This window comes from Gastrolobium bilobum, unplaced genomic scaffold (genome assembly GCF_033153095.1).
Source record: "Gastrolobium bilobum isolate Gb01-03AN ecotype WA unplaced genomic scaffold, APGP_CSIRO_Gbil_v1 utg7782, whole genome shotgun sequence".
In the NCBI taxonomy this organism is placed as follows: Eukaryota; Viridiplantae; Streptophyta; class Magnoliopsida; order Fabales; family Fabaceae; genus Gastrolobium; species Gastrolobium bilobum.
The window spans coordinates 586,347-613,041 of NW_026899380.1; the positions used below are offsets into that span (position 1 = coordinate 586,347).

Consider the following 26,695-nt stretch of genomic DNA (forward strand, 5'->3'; position numbering starts at 1 on the left):
AGTAATACAGAGATGCAGAAGAAGGTAAAGCAAGTCTGCCACCTATCAACCTAACTATAGTTAAATCACTAACTAAGGTTACTATTAAGTACTAACTGTAGTTAGTACAAAAACAAATTAAATAATAATATGCTTATTAGGGGGTTTAATTTGATTATTGTTTGTTTACTTATCATTTCTCATGTGCTGTTCCTTCTCATTTTATGTAGTTTGTATCTAGTGAAGTGCGTGGGTTTGAATTTTTGAATCTTCAGCTCTAGTTGAAAGGAATCATTATTCCTTTTAGTTGCTTGGTGTTTGTAAAAATGTTTACATGACATTGGATCAAAATTAAAATTTAAAAAAAAAATATTCTGCCTTCTTGAAAACTGTTTGATTAGCTCAGTGAAAAGTTATTGTTTCGAATTCAAGAAACAACTTCTTTGTAATTATACAAGAGTAAAGCTACGTGCATTACCTCCACCTCACATTCGCTAGTTCGGTTCAACGGGAATTTTTTTTTTTTTTTGGTGGAGATACTACATATGAATGGAGAAAGACAATTAGGGAGGGGAATTATTAAAAGAAACTACAACCTAAAGCACTTCCTCTCTGAAATCTAAAATTAGAAAGGTGTAAGTTCAAACTTCTACCTATTCGATAGAACTAAAACTGAACAATTAAAAGGAAGTACGAAGCATTGAGGTTATTAACCTTTAATAAAAGAGTATACACGAATAATTTTCTGTCTGTTATCATGAATTTTGACAAACTTTATACACGAACTGGACGCTGTAGTAAACACGAATCCAATGATTCTAAATGGGTGACAGCGACTGTTGTTGAGAAGATGGAATGCCATGAAGATTATTGATGCAGGGACAGCAAAGTCTATGATGCTAATAATATGACAGGAGACTTTGAGTTGTGGTGTGAGAAGGACAATAAGTTGCAAAAAGTCACAAACATCTATCTTGAATGATGCAAGCTTGTAACTTCCTTGTGAAAAGATAGGATGTGTCTAAGAGTCTGAATTTGTTGTAAACATTGCAACAGCTTTGTTCATTTGATTTCCAAATGCAATGCAAATGTATCCAATCCATATGGAGTAGGAGTTGGAACTGATGGACAATATTGGGTTTGGGTTTACAAAATGTACCATTATTAGTTATTATATCTGTTCTAGTCTCTTGCTCGTTAGATGTCTTGCACACTTATCCTATTTTAGGGTATACTACTTGACTCAATACCATGTGTTATTAGATGGATGCCTTCTGTCACTTGGGATACTCTCATCGCAAAGTGTTAGGATAAAGTTACCTTTTAATGATATTATTATTTTGATAGTTTTAATTTTTATCGTGTACTTTAATAGACTGTTGAGTTGATTAATCAAAGGGGGATCCACTTCAACAACGCCTCCGTCTTACTTCTAAATACATAAATTCTCATAAGGGGTCAGTAATTAATTGTTGCAAGGAGTAAAAGTGTAAAATCTTGCAACTTTTTTCCTCTTCAACAGAAATATATCATTAAACATTCTCCATGAACAATAATATTTAAACATATCAGTTTCCCATGATTTCATTTTAGATAATAATAAAAAAAAACATACATTGCAACATCTTCTTTTTTCTTTTTTTTCAAAACAAGTGTAAGCATGACTTATTATGTTCATGGTTACAAGGATAAATTCAAACCTGACTCGTTATATAATCAATTAAACGTTCCAAATGAGAGCTGGAACACCCACCTTCACTTAGTGTCTTCTTACTCTTTTCACTCATCTCTTTCACTTTCTTCCTTATCTCTCCATCTTTCTCCAACACACTCCTTATTCCTCGTTCTATCTTCTCTCCACTCAAAACATAGTTACTTCCAGTCCTGAAGTCCACCTGATAATCCACCGCAATTTCCACAGCCATCTTCAGCTCCCGCACCAGTTCAAATGCATTTGTCTGTTGTTCGGCATAGAGCGGCCACGTGGCAATGGGCACACCGAAATATATGCTCTCAAGGGTAGAATTCCACCCGCAATGAGAAACAAACCCTCCTGTGGCTGGATGGGCCAGAACTTGGGCCTGAGGGGCCCATCCAATGACCCTTCCAATCCCTGCCGTCCGATCTAAGAACCCTTCGGGCAAAACCGCAGCCAAATCGGAAGGAGAGTAATCAGACGGCAATACCATCCTGGAAGTGGAACCCTTTGGTGGGGGTTTCCGTAGGGACCACAGGAAGCGGGCCCCACTGCTCTCAAGAGCACGCGCGATCTCTCTGATCTGATCATCATCGAAAGAACCCATGCTCCCGAAGCAGAGGAATATTACCGAGGCATGAGGTTGATCATCAAGCCACTTGAGAATCTCATAGTGAGACTCAGAGACTTGGTCACCCTTAGCCTCAGGGTTTAATATGGGTCCTACTGGATATATGGGTACACCACTATCAGAAAATGAGTGAACCGCATAGGATTCTAGCTCCTCAAATGAATTTACAATAATACCACTGGCTTCCTTGAGCCCTCTCCCATAGCGCAAGAAAACTGTCTCCCATTCTTTCTGTAGCACAAAAGAAGGCAAAGCTTTGGAAGGAACCGGGTTCACGAAACTCGGAATGGCCAACTCAGTGTCCGAGTCCTCCAACTCGCTGATATCCACGTTGTCTCGTTCCCTGAGCGTGTGAAGATGAAGCATCAGACCAAGAAAAGCAACACCGGAAGTGAAAAACACCAGCGTAGGGACCCCAAACTCTTTGGCCACATCGATCATGGTTGTGCAGAACATGTCAACCACGAACGCGGCGAGTTGCGGTTCCGAGTCGGAGCGAGTGAGGTTGGACACAACTTCTTTAACGTTGGGTTTCTGGTCATCGATGAAGGTGTGCTTGGAGGGACCATCAGAGTTTGTGGGAACGTGACATTCAGGGAGGTTAATAACCTTGACACGTTCATAGGAAGCTAGGGTTTCTGTGTAAGGACCGGTTGTGGTGTCAAATGGTAACTTCATGACCAAGACAGTGACCCAGATACGGTCGTCACGGTTGACGAGAAGCTTCACGAACTCAATGGTGGACACAAGATGACCCACACCAGGGGAAGGAACAAACACAAGTTGTGCAGCTTTCTTCATCATGGTGGTGACTGGTAGTGGTGAGGGATGGAGTACACTGAAAGCTCAGAGACTTTGAGGAGAGCTTGGGAGCAGAATATAATTAATTGAGTAACATTTGATATTACTCAATTATCTATGAAAGAGACACCTCAACGCGGGAGGAAAGACGTGTGCGAGGGGCGTATAATTATAGAGCATAATAAATTAATAATGTCTAGATTTTTTCACAAAAAGTTTTATGGAGAGTATCTTTTAAGTAGAAAAACATGTTGTTTTTCGAAACATTCATTCATTCACTTCCAAATATTTCTCACCAACTATGACTCATTCAATTTAGTCCCTAAATTATATTAACTTCTCTCAACCATTTCTTCTGTCTAATTAATATCAGTTCGATTTTTTTTTTTTTTTTTTTTTTTGACTATTTATAAACGAGCGTTGTGAGTTCAGACAAATAAATAATCTTTGCCTTATTTGTTATCGGGAATCGATAGGGCATGGGCTTATAGGTATATGCGAATATGGCGAGGCTATAAAATATTATCTTACAAAAATTACGTTCCCGGGTCAAGAACGCAATTGGGACTGGACGACAAGATGGCATGCGTCTGCCATTGTCAATTGATATGGACCACGGGAACGAGAAAATAATATCATGAAATCTTTCTGCATAAAATAACATGTTATATGGAAAAAAAAATGATGTAAAATGATGTCACTTTTAAGCGAGAGAAAAAATAAATCATAGATAAGAGAATGGATAAAAAAAATAAAAAGTATGAATTTTATTTTTTTGTGAGAGTGAAATAACATAAATTATGTAATTTAAAAGGACAAATATTATTTTTATAAAAAAAAGGACAAATATTTTTTCCATGTTAAATAGAAAGGTATGGACATTAAAAAAAAAATTCTATCAGTTCATCGTTTCACGATTAATCTGATTCGGAATAAGTTTCAGAGTTAAGACTCTAAATCCAAAATTAAAGATGATCAAATACATATTCTTACTTTATCTGCTTAATTATCTGATGTCAACTAAACTAAAGGTATATATGAACCTTTGAATTACAATGGCACCACCTTGCAGTTAAAGTTAAACTAAGGTGAACCGGATCCATGGATCACCAGTAGCGTAGCCACATTGAAAAGAGCAAGTTCCTTGACACTAGCTGCTGGTTTCCAAAATCAGAATTTTTTTTTTATCTTGAGTGATTGTAAATGATTTGCTTCTTCTATAACTGTTGGTTTTGGTATTAACTTCTTCCCCGATTAATTTATTTTTTTGACAGTAACTTTTCAATTTTTCTGACTGAGCCCCCTTGGACCACATCACTTTTTCAGGCTTGTGATAATTAATATATGCATTTAGCGGTTGAATAATGAATATTTTAAGACATGTGCTAATCAGCCTATATGGACCACATCGTTTTTTCAGGCTTTTGATAATTAATATATGCATTTAGCGGTTGAATAATCAATAGTTTAAGACATGTGCTAATCAGCCTATATGGGACACTATATAATTTTTTCACCAAAATTTATGGACTGTAATTTTTTCCAGTAAATATAGACGGCATTTTTTAACCGTTATTCGGTATCATATTGACTCATGGGCATACGTGGATTCCATAAAGATTATCTTATGAATAGATTTAAATGATCGATATCTTTTATCAGTTCTATTTCCTTTTCCAATTAAAATTCGACCAGATTTCTCTCGTTCATGAGCACACCTGGTTTTAGGCCACCAAGGCCTGCCTCAAGAAAATGACATGCTGCTGTATATGACCTGGGAGTAGTAGTGCATGAGCCAACTGAGAAGGGTTTATTATTATGTGACTGACTTTTTTTTTTAAATTCTGGCCATAATGTATTTGGAGGCCTTATTATGTCAAATTGTCAATGTTTTTTTTTTGTGTAAATTATGGCCATATTGTATTAGAGGCCTTTCTTTTAATTCCTGGCAGTTGGCTTTATTTTGTAATGCACTACTGTACATCCATGTCTTCAAATATAATGATACTCAAATCATATTCCAGCTATTATGTTTTACAAGGTTGATGGATGTTTAAGTTTACTATTTTTGATGTTTTTTAACTAATATACGTAGTTGTAGTTCTTGTACATCTATGTCTTCTGGTTTAACAAATTGGACTACATACAAATCCAATTTAATGTCATGTTCCTGTTTTGCAAAATTGGATTACACTCCTGTTTCTGATGTAATGCACTTCTGTTTTGCGAAATTGGACTGCATAGAAAAGCAATGAAGTCACGTGCCTATTTTTCTCTGGTTAGGGACCAATAAGGGGCCCGTGCTTTTTGTCAGGGACTAAAAACGTCCTCGTGCATTTTGACAGGGACCAAAATAGCCCTCGTGGTTTTGACAGGGATCAAAATATTGTCGTCTCGTCTTCCACGGTGTTCCACATCCAAACTGCGTCAGCAAGCTAACGTGCCAACTGTGCACCGTTAGTTGGGCCGTTAGGTGAGAGTTAACGGAATGATGAACGCGACCTCTTTTTTGTTATTTCAGAGACCAAATTGTCCTTTTTTTATTGCTAGGGACTGAAAAGAGCTTCGTGAATATTATCAGGGACTAAAAATGGTATTTACTCTAGATTTAAATGATCTATATCTTTTATCAATTCTATTTCCTTTTCCAATTAAAATTCGACCAGATTTCTCTCTTTTGCCTTACCAAGAAAACTTGCAATTTGCATGTGCACGGCAATATGGGATGCTTTTGCCGTTGTCAGTTGAATAATTAACCTTATCTGTGATTTTTGTCTGAAAGCTACTTAAGAGAATATATAAGAGAAAAAAACAAGTAGAAGGGCGGCATCGACAGTAAACACACTAACCCACCCTTTTTTTGGAACGGATAGGAGAAGATATTAACTAACTAAAAATGTTATTGTAAGAGATACAATTATCTACTACAGACACATAAAATGTATGAGACTCATATGAAAAGAAAGAAAAGAAAACAAAACAAAACAAATTCCAAACACTTTTATATAGGGTTTTTGACCATTTTGCCCCTAATTAAATAATTAATAACCAATTTGCCCCTCCCCCAGAACTATCCACCATCCTGCCCCCATTTAGTCGATTAAGTTGCACTTTTAATCGACTAAATGGGCTAAACTCAGAAATTATGAAACGCGAATTTTAGTCGACTAAAAACTCACCTTAATCGACTAAATTGTTTGCATTTTTAGTCGACTAAGCACATTATTTAGTCGACTGAATGTCGCAGATCAGGTTTTTTAAAAACCCCCCCATTTCGCAAAGGGGGTTATTTTCAAACCCTAATCGACTAAAAGGCTGCATTCCGTCCCCTCTCTCCAACCAAGTCCGAATCTCAACCCTTGAAGGTGCGATTGAAGCTTCCTTGGTTCACACTTGCGAAATCGACATTTAGGTAACGTATTCTGACTTGCATTTGGTTTTAAGTTTAGTTTTTTTTTTTGGTTTTCTTCATGCATTTGATTTATGTATGCGGTTTTGTGGATTTAGGTTAGGGGTAGGGTGCTAAGTTTGTTGTGAGGGTGAGGGTTATGGTTGATGTGGTGCCTTAGGCTTAGGGTTAGGGTTATGTTAGGGTTAGGGTTAGGGTTTACGTTGCTGTTTTGTTTGGGTTGTAGTGTTTAGGGTTAGGAATGGGTTTTTGTGTTCTGTTTTAGGGTTTAAGGTAAGGGTTAGGGTTAGGGTTAGGGTTGAGGGTTAGGGTTTCTGTTTCTGTTTTAGGGTTAGGGATTGGGTTTCTGATTTCTGTTTTATTTTAGGATTAGGTTTTGTTTTTTATATTGAATTTTAAATTTTTTGATATTGTTATTGTTCATTGATTTTTGTTTCCACTTGCATTGTAGGTACAATTGTTCCCATGGCTGGCCGTAGAAGATCGTCTAGCACTGGAAATGAGAGACGACAAAAGCTACGACAAGACCGTCCGTCTTCGTCAAGGCCACAAGAGGAAGACCCCGCTGTTGTGGACCTCCCATTCGGATACTTGTTCGAGAATGACCCGGTGGTTCATGAATCTTTTGTCCGTGACTTTGTTAACCGACCGATTTGTGGGGCCAAATCACTTGATACAACCTTTTTTGAACAAGAAGGTTTTAACATTGTGAGGTGGTTGGAGGAATCACATCTTAGGATCTTGGGGTTGCTTACTGTGGAGTCCCGCATACTACACTATGTCGTCACCCACATTTTGTTTCCACGAGCGTTCAATCATTCCAGGGTGTTGGAGCATGACATTCCCATCATGTGGGCTATCCGACATGGTACTTCGGTGAACTGGAGGCACTACATGTGTTGGATGATGTATAAGGCCAAACACAAGGGTGCACTTCCATTTGCTTGTCTTGTTCAAAGGATATTGGAGCATTTTGATGTTCACATGGGTAATGTGACCTTGAAGAAGACCAGAGGGTATGATCATAAGTTTGGAAAACGTCTACTGGAGCAGTGCAAGATGACAAAGAACCCCCAAACAGGAGTGTGGCAGTTCATAGGTGCGGCTGATGTTGAGGTTCCTGATGTTGCTCCAGTTGTAGACATGGTTGACCCCGAGGTGGAGGATGATGATGACGATGATGATGAGGGTGACCAGCAGGAGATAGCTGAGCCTGATGGTGGGTTTTCATTACGTGATGTCATGAAGGGCATAAACGCCACACTGAAGAAAATAGGAAAAATGGCGCTGAAACACAAAAAATGGAGGAAGAGTCACGTGCAGAAGGGAAATGAAAGATTTAGACATATACAGGGACGGTTCAAGGGTGTTAAAGATAGGCTTGCTCGTCTAGAGCTTGGACGAGGACAGCAGATTGAGGATGTTGCAGGGCAGGGGGCTGATGTGTCAGATGAGGATGACGAGGAGACGGCGTCCGAGGAGGATGAGGATTAGATTTAGGGTTTATGTTTCTATTTTACGTTTCTAGTGTATGTTGTTATGTAATTGACTTCGATCTTCCTATTTGACATTTGTAGCTTATGTAATATTATGGTTATGAAATGAACTATTTGATGTTCCCATCATGTTGTGAACCGTTTACGTAATTATTGCTGTTTTCTTGTTTACCAAATGAAGGAACAAACATCTTTTACCTTCATGTTTTCAATTTGTGTCTAATCACAGTCCAACGGGTCTAAAATGTCCAATGAAATTCAGAACAGGTGACCTTAACAGAGTTAAAATAAGAACACAAGTTTCGGATACCCTAACTTGGAGCATTTATGCAGTACATGTACATTCGTGGTTTATAACCTGTACAATACTATTTTGTACCTGAAAGTGTGTTCCCCAAGTCATTATATGCGTGTACATTGATATTCGATCGGTTCCGTGCCAAAAAAAATCGTGCAAAACAGAATGGGGTGTCAAAACCAGTTATTTAGTCGAGCAACCCGTACTGGTTTAGTCGACTACACAGTGTAGTCGACTAAACCAGTACGGGTTGCTCGACTAAATAACTGGTTTTGACACCCCATTCTGTTTTGCACGATTTTTTTTGGCACGGAACCGATCGAATATCAATGTACACGCATATAATGACTTGGGGAACACACTTTCAGGTACAAAATAGTATTGTACAGGATTCGTATGCGATTGGGTACGTATTACCCCAAATCGTTTGTTTACGCTCCCCGAAACTTGGTGATTTCATTTTTTGGTAATATTAGTATTAGTTATGAGTTTCAATCTATCAAAACTTTATATTACAATCTTACCACTGCTAATAGGGTCAACACGGAGCGGTGGCATAACCTGGGAACTCAAGTTTCCTGAACTAGTATCAGCGTCAAAATTCCCCTCTACGTCTGTATCTGAGGTGTCACCCAGCGGAATAACACTCTCGGGTTCACCATCGTCTTCACTGTCCATATCCTCGTCATGCCCATCCTCATCCTCGTCTATTTCCCTCAGTGGTATCTGACTTAAGACAGGTGCAGGTGCAGATAAACCGACCACTCTGTCTTCTTGACTTTGACTTCTTCCATGCACAGGTGCAGATGAAGATTGACCACAGTCTATTTCAACATATATCTCAATAAAGTTTTGAAATTTTCGGTCCACAATTGCATCTATGACACAATCCACATCTTCATCGTCACATATATCATTACCAATGTAGAATATAGCATCCTTACCAACTGTAGACTCTACCCTAGCGATCATCCGTTGAACGCCATGGCTGCCATGTAGCCCCAATTTTTGGTTAATCCTCCCCTTCAGCTCATTGTACATAGTGCCCCGTTTGATTTTCAACATTTTCGTTTTTCCTTCAAATTGAACACTGTTGGGGCCTTCATAATGCTTTCCATCATAGTAAATCATGGTAACATACATGTTTGGACTTGAGCTCATCTTTCACACGAATTTTGGGGGTAGGAATCAGATTTTAGGAGTTAGGGTTCGGATTTGGGGGAAACAATTGAGAAATAAAGGAAAATGACAATGATTTCACAATTACTATGTCTTAGAGGTGGTGGGATGAAATGGAAGGGTGATTGGAAGGTTCCCAGCTGACAAACAAGAGAAAGAGACCAAGAGAGAAGTTTTGATTTCGAATATTTTGAAAATGAGCCCAAGAGAGGTCTGGATATAGGGTTTTTCGCGATCTTTAGTCGACTAAATGATGTGCTTAGTCGACTAAAAGTGCAAACAATTTAGTCGATTAAGGTGAGTTTTTAGTCGACTAAAATTCGCGTTTCATAATTTCTGAGTTTAGCCCATTTAGTCGATTAAAAGTGCAACTTAATCGACTAAATGGAGGCAGGATGGTGGATAGTTCTGGGGGAAGGGCAAATTAGTTATTAATTATTTAATTAGGGGCAAAAGGGTCAAAAACCCCTTTTACATATGTATAGGAGGTAATTTCCTACAAGAGAGGCATTAAATCCATAAAATTAATATGTTTCTCAATACATATTATTATTCTTCACACAAAATATTTTCTTAAAATTTTGTATTTTTTTTTATTCCTCCACTAATTCGTCAATTGCACACAAATTTCGATTTGTGCTTAGCTAAATCACAAGCGTAGCAAAAGTATTTTACAAATTTTTTAAGGCAACTGTATATTCTTTAACTAAACCAATATAACATACCGGTAACGGGGAGTTATTTTACAAAATGCTATAATAATATCTACCTATTATATTTTTAATACTATTTTTATGTCATTTATTTAAATTATGTATATATATATATATATATATATATATATATATATATAATAAGGATGTAAAAATAATAGATATTATGGTGTACAAATATTATTACCCAATCAAATAAGCATGCTTTAAAAAAAAACACACTGTAATTATTTTCTTTGCCACTTTTTCTTTAGAAGGTTGAAAATTCTTTACATCAAAAATTGAAATAACTGTTGGGACTTTTCATGTGTTATTGATAGTAATTGGTCAACTAACCATGTCCTTTACGCTTGGTTTGCATGTTTTTTCTAATCCTGCACAATGTTTTTGTAAATTTTGATAAAAATATTTTTTATCAAAAAACTTGACGAAAATATTTAGTAAACAAATTTCGATGGAAATGCGTTTCGCTAAAAAATTTGACGAAATTTATTTTGTCAAAAAATTTAAGAAAAATGTTTCCGTTGAAAATTTTTGCCGAAATTAGAATTTTGTAAAAAAATTTTGATGAAATTTTTTTTCGTTAAAAAATTTCGATGAAAATGTGTTTCGTCGAAATTTTTAATAAATATGTTTTTTTGTGAATTATTTTGACCAAATTTAAATTCCGTAAAAATATTTGACAAATTTTTTTTTTCGTCAAATTGTTTTACAAAATTGTTTTTAGTCATAAATTTTGATGATAATACTTCTCGTCAAAAAATTTTGCGAAATTTTTTTATGGAAATATTTTCTGTAAAATTTTTTGACGTAATTGTTTTAAGTTAAAACTTTGGAAAAAAGTTTCTACTGTAACTTTAGATAAGTATATCTGTTGTGCACTTAAACATCACCGTTTTCATCTTTTTTTAATTAAAACGAATTACAGCTTCCGTCTTCTTTACATATCGCTATTTTTTCTTGCGCTTTGTGCTTCCGTCTTCTTTGCAACAATGGCGTCCCTGCAGAATTCTCCTACAGTCCACCAAACCCTCTTTTACAACTCTTTTTCCCATGTAGTATCTTTGCTTTAATTTGGTAATTTGATTCATTTTTATCTGTTTCTGACATATGTGTCATTGTTACAGAAGCATGGTACTTTTCATTCATCTAGAAAAGAAGGCTTTTCGTTCATTATCAAAGCTGCCCAAGAACCTTCAGCTTCTTCAACTGGGTTGCTTTCTCAAGGTTTGCGATTAATTTCACAAGACTTTCTCAAGGCTTTTCGTTAATTTCACAAGTTCGCTTCGTGCAAAGAGTACCTGCAGGAGAATTTTGATGGCATTTTCTATGTTTGGGGAAAAGAGTTGTGAAAGAGGGTTTGGTGGAGTATAGGAGAATTCTGCAGGGACGCCTAGCGATATGTAAAGAAGAGGGAAGCTGTAATTCGTTTTAGGAGTAATAAACATGTCACCCCTGAATTTGAATCCTCTCACGTGAAAAAGTGATCATATAGTAATGTTATTTGATCACAACTATTCGTTTAAAATTATATATTTTTCTCTCTCTTATCTCATCGTCAATGAGTGATTATGATCATCAAATAACATAATTACTTTTTCACATAAAAGGATTCAAATCCAGTCACCACACACAAAACTTAAAATTGCCAACCATAAGAAAGGTCGAATCTCCCTGTAACTGTTTGGAATTAGTTTTTTTTTTTTTTTTTTTTCTATTGTACCCAAAAAAAAATCACGAAGATCGAAAATCGAACATTCAACTTAACAACAGTAAAATTGGGACATAAACATAAACTATATTAACAGGAAAAGTGCACACTTTAATCATGCCAAACAATTGTCTAACATCGGATCTCCTCACTTAGTGGCTTGTGCGATTATATTACTTATTGAACTCGCTTCCTCCTTAGCAGTCTGCACCAATGAATCCTGAAAGCCAATATCGCGTAAAATTGCATTGAAAAAACTCTGAGAAAGAAATTGCCGACCAAAACATTTCCAAAAGAGAAATACCTGTGCAGCTATCAACCGGGCAACAGTTTTCTTGCTCGACTCCTGAAGCTCACCAGCAATTAGAACTTCATCTAGAATATAATAGGCCTTCCATGGCACAAAAATCAAAGAACAGATAAGAAGGGATGTATTTCACCAAAAAATGACAGTTGATAAAAACAATTATTGACTCTAATTCAGGGTGGATCCACCTTGGAAGAATCATTTATAATAGCAGTAACAGGTTAAAGGAAAATAAGTAGCCCTTGTTTTGATTGTTGGACATAAATCATGATATGTGGACAAACCTTATTGAAGTTGAATATCAAGTCCAGTTCACAAACCTGCAAATTGCGAAGTGATCACCATCAAGTTAAATAGACACGACAAATTCTTATATACTTCCAAAAAGAAGGGAAGTATTTCCACTAGTAAATCAAGTATTACTCCTCAAAAGTCAAAGCTTTTAATAGAACTCACACTGCCAAAATATCGATCAAGAATCTCCACATAATGATGAATTGTTTCAAGGACTTCTAATTCATTGTCTTCTTCATCAATACACATGCAGAAATAAAGACTAGCATACCTGCATCAGATATTCATTAGAAGGTAGTGAATCAAATATCACGCCAGACTGAAGAGTGCCTTGCAAAGGATTAGCGGTATACGACAAAAAGCCACGAACTCTTTTTACAATACCTTTTATAAACAACTTTATATCCTCTCCATTCTACAAAATTACAGAGCTTGGGAGCACGGCTAAGAATCACTCCACTGAGCTCACGGATTACCTTGACATGAACAGATTGCATATAAATTCATATATCAAGGATGTTTAATGTGGGATGCAGTGTGGACTCAGCATGCAATAATCACAATAATATCATCATTATGCATGCAAGATTGAAATACAAATAAGTTTAATAACAGAAACCAGAAGAAATACACCCTACCAGCCAAGAAAATAACATACACAGAAGGAAAAGAGGAGCTTAGCAAATTATCAAGAACTTAATAAGTAATATGTTGTTACCTGATTTCTTTCCTTCTGAGAGTAAGGCGAATACCATTTTGTCAGTCTGACCTTCCCTTGACGACTAATGAGCAGCACAAAGTGTATCTACATTTAAGAAGAGGAATAAAGCATGTTGAAATAGGAAATACATGATAGTATAAAACAGCACCCCTGCCCTGCATGCAAGCTCTAGATAATATATAAACATGGATGACAACCAAAATCAAGTAATAGAGCATCCTAATTACAATGGGGAAAGAGGTCCTGTTATCATAAAGTTGCCTACAATTTCATACAACAAGTATAAATGTATTGCCAGTACAACATAAAAGGTGAGAATCACCTTCATAGTTGACTACCAAAACAAGAAAGAACGTTGATATTCACATGAGTCGGGGTAGGTTTCAAGTTTGGGAGAAAGTGGAGTTTCAACATGAAAATATGAAAAGTGGCCATGAATCACGATCAGAGTATTATTCAAAATACTATTCAACCGATGAAAAGGATGCAACAACTATGAGCATTATTAAACTAAATCTACAGATTAAGAACAAAACATAAGTGCTTAGCACCAAGATTCGATATATACAGAGCAAATTAACAAGAGATCCGAACAGCAAAAAATAAAACCGATTCCTCAACATTAACTTAGATCGTATATTTAGCGCTGAGAACAAGAAATTTAGACAACACGAATCTTGAAAATTGGAAAAAAAAAAATTACCATCTGGCTTGATTCGCGCTTCTTCTTCTCCTCCTCCCAACCTGATTTTATTTATTTGATTTCCAGAAACATATAAATTTTTTGAAAAAAAAAAACAAAAACAAAAAATTCTTATACTTTCCTAATCTTGATTTTTTTTTTTTTTTCAAGATAGAACATGGACTCGGCCCATTTCAACTCCAGTCGACCCACTTTCTTCTTTGGAAAACAGTCAAGTCTTTTATTTTCTTTCTTTTTTTTAATAAAATGTTTAAATTTGTGCCAAGCGCAAAACAATATTTATAAATTAAGGAAAAAGTGTTTGTCCTTTTAAATGACACAACTTATATCCTTTCACTCTTACAAGGAGGTGGAACCCATACCTTTATATTTTTTGTCCACTCTCTCCTCCTTTATCTATCTCTTTCTCTCACTTAAAATGATACAACTTTACATCATTTAAAATGATACACATTTTTCCCATAAATTAAACATATTAAGCTGGTTAAATGCAGGTCTATGACGCTTATATGTACAAGAGGGAAAGGGCCTTCCAATAAGTAATAATGATGATAATTATTAAGCTGGGTAATTATGGGAGACTAATATTTCCGTGTTGAACTTAAGCTCTTTCTTTAATTTTCTGCTCAGGAATTATCTCATATTTGAACTATACATATAATGTTAATGCGAATTTACTTAACTCTTTTAAAAGAAAATTGTATTGTCGTGTATATTGAGTTCATATTCCGTTTTTCTTTTCCCCTTATAAAATGATCCAATATGCTACAGAGTAATTTCCGTATATGTTGTAAATACGCGATAATCTTTTTAAGAACCTAACAGGTGTTGTAACTTCAACTATGAATTGCATCATCTTTGTTTAAACAAGAAGGTACACATTTTTTAAGTAAACCATTTGCATTGCCTAAGCTTTTAACATATTAAATTTGATATTCATAAATGTACGGGTACGTAAAACCCAACTAAGATTGATGAATAATGCCCTTAACCAATTGGAGTGGTTTGGATTCTAAATTGTAAACCTACTATAAATACCACATAATAATTATTGACATTAATTAATATCTCCTACACTGTGAGATAATAGTTTTGTATTGACATAATTTGATTCAAAGTATATATTATAAACATCTCTTACTTTTAGTGTCCTACTTTTAAAATTTATGAAGTATTATACTTAAAATTGTAAATTTGATTTACACTTTGAGTTAGTCACGCTATAATCAAATGGGGTCTTTGTTAAAAAAAGAACTCAATTAAAATATCTGTCAAATTCGGATTAAGTTAAAACTCATCCTATAAACACCCATATATAAACTTAATTAGTAATAACCAAAATAAAAACTTCTAAGACAAAAAAAAATATTGCAAGTACTTATTCTCAATTGACATTTTCCCAAAAGGATTAAGATAGAAAAAAGGAGGAGCGATGGAAAGAAAGCTATATACAAGAGTAAGCTTCACTGCTTTAGGCCCATTTAGCTAGAAGTGACATACAACCAGCCCCAAGAAGGAGAGATACATTAGCTCCAATTTGAAGCCTACCACTTCCTTGGATTCTTGGATTCATAAAATCAGCTGCAAGGAGATCCACAAGAGCCATGTAAATTAAGATCCCAGATGATGCTGCATTAAGAATCCCTTCCACAATGAGAGCTCTTGGGCTGTTCTCGTCGTAACCCTTACTAATCCATATACCGATTGCAATTCCCACAGGTGTTGTCAATGAAAAAAATAATGCCATGATTATAATTGCTTTGGTCTTGAACTTTGCCTGAGTAGATAGATATACGGTAATAGTTAGGCTCCAACTCACTAGTATTAAAACGGAGGAAAAAGTTTTTTTTTTTTTTCAAATTGATCTTGTGTCTAAATTTTAGTAAATTAAAATTATGATGTGCTCTTTTTTCTTTGGTGAGGATGATGTGCTCTAAATTAGATTAAGGGAGAACATGTTTTTATTATAAATTAAAATAAACAATTATACTCTAAAATAAAAGTGACCCTTACTTGCTTATATCTATCTATATTATTATAAAATAATTTTTACTTTGATGTTCAATTTTCTTTTTTAGATTATCATTATTAACTACTATTTTTATGATTTGAAAAATATGAAAAAAAATATAAATGTGTTTTATTTATCTTTTAAAGATTTGAAGATAAAGGTAGAAATTATAAATATTTATAACTTTGCAATTACATTTACCTGTAATTACTCATCAATTTTCATTATTTAGTAATATTTCACTTCAAATCCTCTTTATCATCATGTTTTTATAATAAAAATAATAAATACAAATTAATAAGTATATAATACCAGTCAATACTGTAGTATTTAACTATTTATTATATTTTTTCCCTGGTTGTGAAAATATCTATTTATTTACTCTTATGATACCAAAGAGGATGTCGTTATTCAGTATTAAATTGTTGTTTTTAAGTCTTTAAGAATATACACTTCATTTTTATTCTCTAAGAATTGAATTCTTATATAACTCGCGCTTGCGCGCGAAGAGCACAATTCCTATGTATTTTATGTGGATGTCGTCCGTCAAATGCCGAACCAGCAACTTGACCCTATCCTTTGACTTTGAATATTCTAATTCAGAAACTCTAAAAAGTATTATTCTATATTCTTTGCAACTATACAAGTTACATCATGCTTGTGTCAATATTGATATGGTTTCTGAATAAATTTTTAAAAATTAAAGCACAATATCGCAGGATATATCATATAAAAAAACAAACAAATAAATTATAAGATAAATATGATTTTTATAATTTTTTAACTTAAGTAAATAAAAATATTTAAAAAACATGTTTTGAACGAAATAAAAATAAAAATTTGTTTCGATTAATAGTGATGTTTTACATGAACTAACTTATACTTGAGTAATAATTAGATATTGAATATGTATATATAAAATAAGTATCGATACCGAATAAAATTCCAGACAGGTACGACAAGACTATAAAAGTAACATCATAGAAAACTTTGAATGTTCGACTTAAAGGGAATATTTAAGCAGTCACCACCAATAAACTAGGCAATGTAAAATTGTTGTTTTTATTCGTCTGTGCTTTAAAGTTTCGTACATTTTATTCAAGCCATATGAATAGCATCCAATACTACTATATCACAAAAAGGAAAAAAAACATTCATGTATATATATTGATAGTACACTACAGACATGCATGGTTTGGTTGGTACTAGTTTCCTTGCTTTAACTGATTATGGAAATTAGGGCAAGTCGCTTTTGAATAATTAACGCGTTTTTAGCAGCTCAGGAAAACATGAGAACATGTATGGTTAATAGAAGAAGAGTGGCTTTACAGCTGAAACTTTTGAAACCGAGCCAATCTAATGTTAAGATATACATATGTCAACATATATTTAAAGGGGTTTGATTTTCTCATGTTGAATGAGAATTCAATTCTCATGTTGTAGAGATAAAAAGCATGTGGGACCCATGTGTTAGAAAAAATTATATGTATGACCCATGTAAACACGGAAATCGAAGAGTGTGTAGGAAAATTTGAATTCTCATGTTCAATGAGAATTATAAAACCCATATTTAAAACTAGAGGACCACCCGATAAAAGAAAATCGAATCCAGTGGCCACAAGAATAGTAAATTAGAAAAAAAGATAAATGAGTGATATATACAAATACCTGTGAGATGCAACCACCAAGCCCCATTCCTTCAAAAAATTGATGGAAAGTTAAAGCAGCAATAAGAGGCCTTATCGTCTTAGGACTCACAGATGCACCCAGAGATATCCCTATTATCACAGAATGCACCACAATCCCCATCTCCAACACCTACAATTAAATTATCAAATATCACAATTCCACACGCAAGTAATTAAGTTTGTCAGTATTGTTTATTTGGGGATAAAAAAATACACAGAATGTGTTATAAAATTAAAAGTAAGTTAATGTATATATATACTGTAACTAAAAAATAACCAACTCCCTGATTTCTTTGCATGCTTTTTTCCCCTTTTCATGTGTCTTTTTTTCTTTCTTTAAGCGAAACAAGTCTTTTTTTCATGTGTCTTTGTTTATTAAGGAAAAATTACGAGTGAAATTACGAGAATCCACACGAATTTAATTTGACAAGAAAATTGACAAAATATTTTGCATTACAATTGGTTAGAGTTAGAGAGAACAAGCTATATAGCCCAAAAATTGAATTACCTGAGAAATAACACGATGGCGAAGGAGGTCTGTTGAAGCAGAAGAAGGAATGGAACCATGAGCATGGCCATGAGTTGCATGGGTATGAACATGCAAATGATCACCATGTATCTCCTCCATCTTTTCTTCGTCAATGACTTGATCCTTGTCGTTAAAGTGAGACTTGTTAAAATATGCGGTTGCAAGAGAATCAATCATGAGGGTTCCAATAGCGGATAACATTGCCACAAATCCGGTGAATGGAAAATCTCCCCATGGATGGTCACTGAGACAAGGAGATGTTAACTTTTCAAAAGCATCAGGCAACACATGGATGAAACCAGTTGATAATATGACTCCAGCTGCAAAGGCCTTTATCATGAAGAACAAGTCCTTTTCGGGACGCAAGGCCGAGAATGTTTTGTTAAGCATTGGAATGCTAACACCGATTGCACTTGCAACAAGAATCGAAACAAGAGCTGCTATTTTGTATTTCAATGCCAAACTCTCGTCACCACCGGCTTCATCCTCTGCTTCACATGTACAGTCACCTAAAACCATACAGGGAAGAAGAACCAGGAAGAGAAAAATCCAAGTATTGTTCATTTGGAGAATTCTAAAAAGGAACTGAGAAATAGTTATAGAGAAGGATATTATGGTAGAAGAAACCAAGTATGAAGCACAACGAAACCGTAGCTGGCTATGATACGAATGAAGATGAGAATTACAGGGATATATATATATATATATATATATATATATATATATATATATATATATATATGTGTGTGAGGACTTAATTAGAAAATTACAATATGTGAAAACAAAATGACATACAAAAAAAATCACAATATTTTCTAGCTTAACATTAGGGGACGTATAGTTACTATGTGAGTGTCAATTTTAATTTTTTTCCAGCGAATTGTGAATGTCAGTCAATTTCAATGTCGACATATGACGACATAAGGTAAATTAGAGAACGACATTAAAGACTTTTAACATACGAGAACGACTTTAAATTTTAATTTTTCTGATATTAAATTGAATTTTTCTAGCTTAACATTAGGGGGCGTTTGGTACAAGGATTTTGGCTGAATTTTATAGAAATTGAATTTTTCTAAATTTTAAATTTTTAGATATTATCATGAATATAAAAATTATATTTTTAAAAATCGAGATTCTCAGACAAAAAAAAATTTCTCCTCTACGAAACACTCTTTATATCGAAGAGTTTAAGACTTTTAAGGCATGAAATTATGAATTTCATTTTCATTTTATGAGCACATTATGGAATTGATGCGAATGAGTGTACGCAACCCACACAACACGGGAAGAGTATGACATCACTCTATATCAGTTATAGAATCGATTACTTTTTTGGGAAATCACGAAATATGTGGACATGTACGCCGAAGGGGGAGTCATAACCGCAAAATTATCCAAATTTGAAAGACCACACTATACTGCACACAAAAATTTGTAACCAACCCATTATATTTATATGGCATTATGGCAACAGTTTTGTTGTATTTTCAACCAACACAAATGAGACCATTATTCTAATTTAATTATTTTGATACGGTCATTTATTTATTATCATTTTTGCAGATTGAATGTTTTTTCATTGCTTTAAAGGGAAAAGGGAAAAGGGTTTAACATTTTAAATGACATAAAGTTATGTTATTTTAAGAGAGATAGACATAAGAATGTATTTCCAAAAAAAAAAAAGATAGACATAAGAAAATATTTTTTTATTTAAAATTTAAATTAAAAAAAAAAACTACTCACTTTCTCTCTCATGATTTTTATTCCTTGTGTCTAGGGGTGAAAGTGGGTTGGGCTGCGCCAAGCTTTGCCCCGAAAAGCCCAAGCCTACGTCAAAAATTTTCAATTTGGCCTGGCCCAAGCCTAATATGAGTCTAACTGTTAGCCTGGTTTGACCCGTTTATAAAAAAATAAATGGCCTGGCTTGACCCGTTAACTTGTTAATTTTTAACTTCCAAGCAGAACCATGAATCAACTTTACAAAGTACTCAAATTCAGTTGCTACACTAAAAATCATAATTTCAACGTCCAAACAGAATCATGAATCATAACAAAAATCATACAATATGCACTTAAGTCATTTTCGAAAGCAAAATGCTCAAACTAAATAACATATATTTCATCAGATCCAATAAACAAATCCATACTATGTAAATTAAAATAACTACATGAATCCAACAAACAAATCATGATGCTTGTAGTAAGTATAACTCTCCCAAAAATCTTTTAATATATTCATATATACAATCTAACATGTTGAGATGTTGGTTCCTCCTATATAAGAAATAAAATAAGATTTCTATTAAAATATAATCGAATATAATTAAGTTATAAATAATTGTAATTGATTAAATTTATATCTTTTGTTTTTTCTTCAAGACATACTTACTCTATTTTATTTTATTTAAAATAAATAGTACAATATAAGCTGCCCTGCAGGCTTATAGGCCCGACCTTTTGAAAGTGGGCCTACGACCTTTTTATTAAACAGGCTTTTTTAAGGCTTTTTAATAAATAGTACAATATATTTGGTATTTTTTCCTCTATTTTCATTTTTTCACTTTTAATCTTTTCTATCATTTTAGAAAGAAATAGAAAAAATAAGGCAAAAAAGAAGTAAGAGAAAAAGAAATCAATTTTTTAAATTTCTAATATATTTGGTCTTATTTTTTTGTCCCCTGTCTGTTTTTTTTTCTTTTTAATTTAGACATATCTAATCTTATTTTTTTCTTCTATTTGTTTGTTGTCTTCGGCGTATTTTCTTCTTTTTTATTTATACTATTTTTATTTTTTTACTTTTAGTATTTTCATTTACTATTGTAAGTTTCAAACATATGTGGTCTTGTTTTTTTTTCTCCTCCTATTTACTTTTTTCTTCTTCCGTAAACAAACATATCCTATTTTCTTATTTTTAATTTAGACATATTTAGGGCCCGTTTGGATGAGTTTTTAAAAAAATGACTTTTTATGCATTGCTTTTTTTAAAATAAATTTTTTTAAAAGGTAAAGTTATTTTACGTTTGGATGTATGATTTGAAAATCACTTTTACATAAAAAAAATTGTTTGGATGTTAAAAAAAAAGAAGAAGCACTTTTATATATAAAATTACAATAAAGGAGAGATAAAATAGCATGATCGTAAGATAAGGAGAGATAAAATAGGTATGATAGGATAAGGTTAAAATTGTATTTTAAAAATTTAGATTCTTTTTTCTAAAAAAAAAAATTATATTATCTTTTAATTTCTGCTTTTTTCAAAAGTAACCAACTACTATCTATAAAAAAAAAAAAGCAGCATTTTAACTTTTATTTTAAATTTTTTGCTTTTTTAAAAAATTGTTATCCAAACTTCTAAAAATTCTCAAAAGAAGTTTTATTTAAAAAATAAAAAAGCAACTTTTTTAGGATTAAAAATCCATCCAAACGGGCACTTAATCTTTTTTTCTTAATTTTTATTTTTATTACTTTTTGTAAGTATTGCAAGTTTCTAACAAATTAGACTTAATTTTTTTTTTTGTCCTCAATTTATTTTCTTTTTCTATGAAAGGTAAAATATGATAATTTAGTTAAGTTTCTAACATGCATGTTAAGATAACTTTTGATGAAAAAAATCATAGGATATAAGTGATTAAAAAACATAAAAAAAATAAATGATTCAAAATAAAATCATAAAGAAATTATTGAATTTTTTTTGTAAAAAGTCCCATTTCGCAAGAAGTGCCCAACAAGGCTCATTTGGAGCAGTGGAAAAGGCAATGTCGTCGAAAGCATTACTCACCACAATTACAATGGAAATGACTAGTGCAATTTTGGTTCCCCCCCACCTCTAAATTACACTGTCATAATCGATTATCATCTTTTCCTTGACTTATTTATGATACTATTTTTTTAAATTGTCAAGGAGGGAACAGCAAAAAGAAAGAAAAAAAATCACAATAAGTTTTAATATTTCTCCTACAAACCCAATATAATTACATAATTTTCTTTCTTGCATACATATATATACGTGTCAATTTTATTTTTCGTTGTTCTTTTTATAAAATCCACCCACTTTTATGTATATAAAATATGAGTTCATTTTTTTTTACAGTCAATATAGATATTGAACCCAAAACGACGTTGTTTTGAGGCAAAAATCAAGGTATTTTTGTAATTATAATTTATTTCAAGGTTATAACACTACAAAAAATGCGGTGTTTGAGCACATTCGTTTAGCCACATTTTCTAAATGACGAAAAATAAGTAAATAGGAACCCGTAATTTACCACACTGTTTAAGTTTAATAAAAGGTTGCAAAGTTATACTTAAATTATTTCATCTCCGTGAATCACAAAATTACCACATTCTTATTTCATGTCCCTCTATTTTCTCAAATCACAAAGACATTTTCCCTCGTGATCAGATTTTTGATATATTTCATTTAGAGAGTGAAGTTTTCTCTCTACCTTTTTATTTCATGATTCGAGGATCGTAAATCCCCAACTCTCTTCAAGAACGATTTAGGGCTTCTTCGCCCAATATAGCGCACTCGATAGCGTGACTTCGTATTTCGCTCGCAGTTACGCGTGCCAAGGCAATTGTAAAGCTCGCAGTTACGTCGCAGATACGGTGCACGCTGTGAGGTGATGTTCTTTCTTCGATCATCATGAAATTCATCTTCGCTATTGTGGTTTCGTTTCTTTTGTGTTCGAATTTTAACTCTGCTTTGACAATTTTGGAATTCTTATTGTTTTTTTAGTTTTTTTACTTTGTTATTATTATTATTAGTATTTGCATTTTGATGATTCTGAAGATGGTGGACACGAATTTGGAGTTGGTTGTGTTGTAGTGATAGTGCCTTTGACTTTAGTGCGACATTGGTTAGTAACTTACCCGTTAGCAATGTGTGGGGGTACTTTCCAATTGTAATGGAATGAACTTCTTTCTGCCTTTGATTCATGTGGTAGTAAAAATATGCTAGTTGACAGATTCACCAAGTTCACTGTGTTATACCTACACACTCGTGATTAGGTCAGTTAAATGTGAAAGAAAATATGGTGTGGTTGGTTGCATAATACATTTCTATTCGGGAAGAAATCTAGGCGGAACCTGTGGGGTATGCGGTGAAAATGAACAAAGCAGGGATTTAATGAGGGATTCGGTTCTGGAAGGGTATTACTCTGCTAACCGTTTTTTTATCCAGGGTTGGGTATCTAAAGTGAGTTGTCAAGCATTTTATTGACTGTTACTTAGATATAATAGATTTTTAAATATATATTGTAAAATCAATGATCAATTAATGCTTTATACTTCAGTTTAGTAACATATCCATAAAGGTGCGATAGCAACTAATGTTCTTTAATGGTGTCGTTGGCACAAACTGGTGAAGGTATTGCAGAACAAATGGTATGTCCAAGAGGTGAGTGAATGTTCCTTAATGGTGTTTGAATCAAGCTGTTCCTATCATTTTAATTTTGCAACAACATACTTTGTAGGCGTATTTGTGGAGGAATCTCAAACTTTTGCATACTAACCGATTCTCAAACTGTTATACAAGAGGTGTACAAGTTCCATTACCTGGCCATGTAACTATCTTTTCCAAATTGACCGTCCTCCTTCTGTTAGCTCCTCGGAGACTGTATTTGGTGCAACTTCCTCAAAGCAACCATTTGAGTATGCTCTTAATAATGTAAGTTCAGGAAATGCTCATTTTCAAATTCATCCCTTCTATTTTGGAACTAGAAGTGAAGCTATGGTTTCATTTTCCTTTTCGGTTCTAAATTTCAAAGATGTTTTGAATTTTGATTCGTGGTTTAATGTGAAACTCAATTAGATACGCAGAAATTGGAAATCGATGTATGAGGATTAAATACCTTTATTACTGTTACTCTTCTAATTTCTTCTCAAAAGATTGTGAAATAATATGTTACAGCTTCAGTTGTCAATCTGGATTCACTTGTCTCTAATTGAAGTCCTTGTTTTCATAGCTTATAGATGCCAGTGTTTTTGGACTATCAGCTCAAGAGGTAAGGAAATTTCCATATATTGCATCAATGGGTATATATGTGTTTAAAATAGACGTTCTGCTAAAATTTCTTAGTAATTTAGTTTCTTTGTGCAGTTTTTGTTTTCCCTAGTTGGTTCTTATTCCCCTTTTTTATTAGAAATATCAATTTTGTAACGTGGGGGTGATTCTATAAAAATAGTGAAGTAATTGTCTCCTTCCCTCAGTGCAATAATTAATGGATTAGATATTGAATAAATGATGGCATAAGGGTCTACCCAACAAAAAATTAATATAAATAAATAACTTATGGTCGATGCTTTAACTAGTGGTTGTCTTGACATCATTTCATGGGTTATATTGTCAAATATAGAAGTGGTTATTAGGAAGATATTGGGACTATTAAATCTTTCTTTGATGGGAACTTGGCCCTTATGGATCAGGTAGGTGTTTTAGTATTTAAAAGTCATAGGTGGCGGTCAAAAAATCCAATGAGTGTATACAAGCTGCAATTTACTGTTCTTTCATATTGAAGCCGCATGACCGATCAAAGCCTCGTTTTACATGTCTTCGGTTCCTGCCACTAACCAAAATAAAGCTCGTGAGTATTTTGCACTTTATTTCTTTAAAAAAATGCTTAATGTTAAGGGATGCTGTTGTGATAATTTTTTTTATGATTTAATATAATTATTTTAATGGATTTTAGGAGAAGGCTCTATACTTTTCTCAGGCAAACAAGAAGAAAGAGGAGTATGAAAACACTCTTTGGGTTTGCAATAATGAATTTCATCGTAGTTGGTATTGGTAATTGCTCTGTTTGATTTTATAATTTTCTTGTACCTATAATAGCAAATATGACTAGGAGGAACCATATTATGGGAACAATGGGCAATGATTTATGGTACCATTTTCATGAACAATGGCAGAAGCAAGAAAAAGGTACCATTTTCCTTAGACTCTCCCATTCAAGTCATAAGTTATTTTTCACTCTCCTTACGTAGCTTTTCCTAAAAATGTGTTTTGCTTTTCTGAAAACTTTTGGAATATTCAAGTCATAAGTTATTTGGTTGTTTACTTCCTATATGGACCAGAGAAACAGATTTTAGTCTATAAATTTGTTCTATTCAACGTACGTGGTTTCTCTATCCAAACAGATGATTTCAATTTGTCTTTGTCCTTGTTCATCAGATCCTCAGCAACCAAATAAAATAAATATTTTTCAAGTGATTTTAATACCTGAGCTGTTCTGTTTTGTCCTGTTCTGATTTTAATACCTATACTGTTTTCTCTTACAGTATATTTCTTGTTTCTGTGGTTACTGTATATCTCAGTTTTCTGCCGTTTTCTCATGTCATGAACATTTTTAATCACTTTGACATGCTCAGCATTATGCCTTGGCTTTATCAATTAATCAGTTAGCTGACTCCGGGGTCTTAACTCTTAATTGTTCCATTGGAGGTTGTACCTGTTAATGATCTTATGTATTATAAGCTGGGTATTTAAAACAAACAATTAATTTTCATTTATACAAAAAAAGAAAAAAGTATTTGCTTTTTATCCCCTTATGTTTTGGTATATATTGAGATATTTTCTTTGATTTAAAAAACATGATAATAATAAGTTTAATCTTTGCATTTTCTTGAATTTGGATCTATGGATTTAATTTTATGTGGGATTTTTTTTTTCGCTTTCAGGCTGAGTTGGAGGAATCAGATGAGAAGGCCGGTCCTGAAACTGAGGAAGCTTGAAACACCATTGCAAAAGTTAAAAAAGTATTTGAAACAACTGAAGTTTAGCAGGGTGGTTTCATTAGAGTTTTGTCAAAGTGTATCCACCAAGGAGCCCATCTTTTGAACTAAGCCAATCCTTATTTTGTTTTCTTATGTAATTGTAGAATATGTATGAAGTTTCATCCATTTTTTAGTGATAAGACATGATTAAATGCTGTTTTGTATGTTGTATGTTGCAATAAATGTTGTTTTCGTTAAATTTCAGCAAATAAAAAAGTAGCCACAATATAGTGTGGCTATTTTTTTTAAATTTTTTTAAATTATTTTAGCCACATTTGAACCGTGCCAAATTTAACTTTAATTGTAGCTAAATATATGCTACCACACTGAATCAGAATGTGGCTAACTAAAACAAATAATGTGGTTAAAATATTGCTACGCCATGATTAGCCACATTTACAAAAAGTGTGGTAGCTTTTGTTTGCCACATTTTTTATGTGATTTAGCCACATTTCTGAATGTGGCTAAAGAGCGTTTTTTTGTAGTGTAATAGTCATTTTCATTATAATTTTTTAATTTTTCAACTCAAAACGACATCGTTTTAGCAGTTAATGTAGATAACTTATCTACATTCACTTTAGAAACATTAAAACCATGAGGAAGGTTATACTTACAACCTATTTTCTTTTACAATCTCTTACAACCATAGCTTAACCGTTGATTTCTACCAATCAACGGTTATCATTTATTGTAAATTAATAATTAATTAATAAATTTAATTTAAAAAAATAATAACCATTGATTGACGGAAAT

The 26,695-nt window shown here is 33.4% G+C and overlaps 4 protein-coding genes across 18 annotated transcripts; 1 reads left to right on the forward strand and 3 right to left on the reverse strand.

The window, feature by feature from the left end:
- Nucleotides 1–1,495: 1,495 nt before the first annotated feature.
- Nucleotides 1,496–3,211, reverse strand: LOC133290081 (UDP-glucose flavonoid 3-O-glucosyltransferase 6-like). The gene has a single exon (XM_061488141.1). It carries the CDS (start codon nucleotides 3,108–3,110, stop codon nucleotides 1,674–1,676), a length of 1,437 nt encoding a protein of 478 aa, XP_061344125.1. The 5' UTR covers nucleotides 3,111–3,211; the 3' UTR covers nucleotides 1,496–1,673.
- Nucleotides 3,212–11,873: 8,662 nt separating this feature from the next.
- Nucleotides 11,874–14,012, reverse strand: LOC133290079 (AP-1 complex subunit sigma-1). Its single transcript, XM_061488138.1, has 7 exons — nucleotides 13,939–14,012; nucleotides 13,233–13,319; nucleotides 12,899–12,990; nucleotides 12,677–12,785; nucleotides 12,505–12,540; nucleotides 12,218–12,304; nucleotides 11,874–12,133 (listed from the first exon to the last, which is right to left on the reverse strand). Exons 1-7 carry the CDS (start codon nucleotides 13,939–13,941, stop codon nucleotides 12,062–12,064), a joined length of 486 nt encoding a protein of 161 aa, XP_061344122.1. The 5' UTR covers nucleotides 13,942–14,012; the 3' UTR covers nucleotides 11,874–12,061.
- A 1,229-nt stretch (nucleotides 14,013–15,241) lies between these two features.
- On the reverse strand, nucleotides 15,242–18,812 carry LOC133290068 (zinc transporter 8-like). Its single transcript, XM_061488124.1, has 3 exons — nucleotides 18,146–18,812; nucleotides 17,618–17,767; nucleotides 15,242–15,715 (listed from the first exon to the last, which is right to left on the reverse strand). Exons 1-3 carry the CDS (start codon nucleotides 18,728–18,730, stop codon nucleotides 15,410–15,412), a joined length of 1,041 nt encoding a protein of 346 aa, XP_061344108.1. The 5' UTR covers nucleotides 18,731–18,812; the 3' UTR covers nucleotides 15,242–15,409.
- Nucleotides 18,813–22,607: 3,795 nt separating this feature from the next.
- Nucleotides 22,608–26,142, forward strand: LOC133290087 (uncharacterized). 15 transcript variants are annotated; one of them, XR_009748588.1, is made up of 6 exons: nucleotides 22,608–22,791; nucleotides 23,538–23,567; nucleotides 23,644–24,753; nucleotides 24,859–24,902; nucleotides 25,015–25,091; nucleotides 25,847–26,142. XR_009748588.1 is itself a non-coding variant. In XM_061488147.1 (3 exons), exons 1-3 carry the CDS (start codon nucleotides 23,510–23,512, stop codon nucleotides 26,004–26,006), a joined length of 399 nt encoding a protein of 132 aa, XP_061344131.1. In that variant the 5' UTR covers nucleotides 22,608–23,509; the 3' UTR covers nucleotides 26,007–26,142. The 15 variants fall into 15 exon arrangements, 1 of the variants encoding a protein (XP_061344131.1); XR_009748584.1 differs by having other exon boundaries at nucleotides 23,644–23,837; nucleotides 24,136–24,174; nucleotides 24,596–24,753; nucleotides 24,859–26,142; XR_009748576.1 differs by having other exon boundaries at nucleotides 24,859–25,091.
- Nucleotides 26,143–26,695: the final 553 nt, after the last annotated feature.

Excerpts from the sequence above, each read along its gene's own strand:
- LOC133290081 (XM_061488141.1), bottom strand. The coding sequence starts at position 3,110 with ATGATGAAGAAAGCTGCACAACTTGTGTTTGTTCCTTCCCCTGGTGTG.
- LOC133290079 (XM_061488138.1), bottom strand. Across the intron at positions 12,786-12,898 it reads TATAAAGTTGTTTATAAAAG|GTATGCTAGTCTTTATTTCT; the intron begins GTATTGTAAAAA and ends TATCTGATGCAG. Across the intron at positions 12,134-12,217 it reads CCCGGTTGATAGCTGCACAG|GATTCATTGGTGCAGACTGC; the intron begins GTATTTCTCTTT and ends ATTGGCTTTCAG.
- LOC133290068 (XM_061488124.1), bottom strand. The coding sequence starts at position 18,730 with ATGAACAATACTTGGATTTTTCTCTTCCTGGTTCTTCTTCCCTGTATG. Across the intron at positions 17,768-18,145 it reads GCCATCGTGTTATTTCTCAG|GTGTTGGAGATGGGGATTGT; the intron begins GTAATTCAATTT and ends ATTTAATTGTAG. Across the intron at positions 15,716-17,617 it reads TTGGTGGTTGCATCTCACAG|GCAAAGTTCAAGACCAAAGC; the intron begins GTATTTGTATAT and ends CTATCTACTCAG.
- LOC133290087 (XM_061488147.1), top strand. The coding sequence starts at position 23,510 with ATGGTGTCGTTGGCACAAACTGGTGAAGGTATTGCAGAACAAATG. Across the intron at positions 23,555-23,643 it reads AAGGTATTGCAGAACAAATG|GCGTATTTGTGGAGGAATCT; the intron begins GTATGTCCAAGA and ends CATACTTTGTAG. Across the intron at positions 23,838-25,846 it reads TTGAGTATGCTCTTAATAAT|GCTGAGTTGGAGGAATCAGA; the intron begins GTAAGTTCAGGA and ends TTTCGCTTTCAG.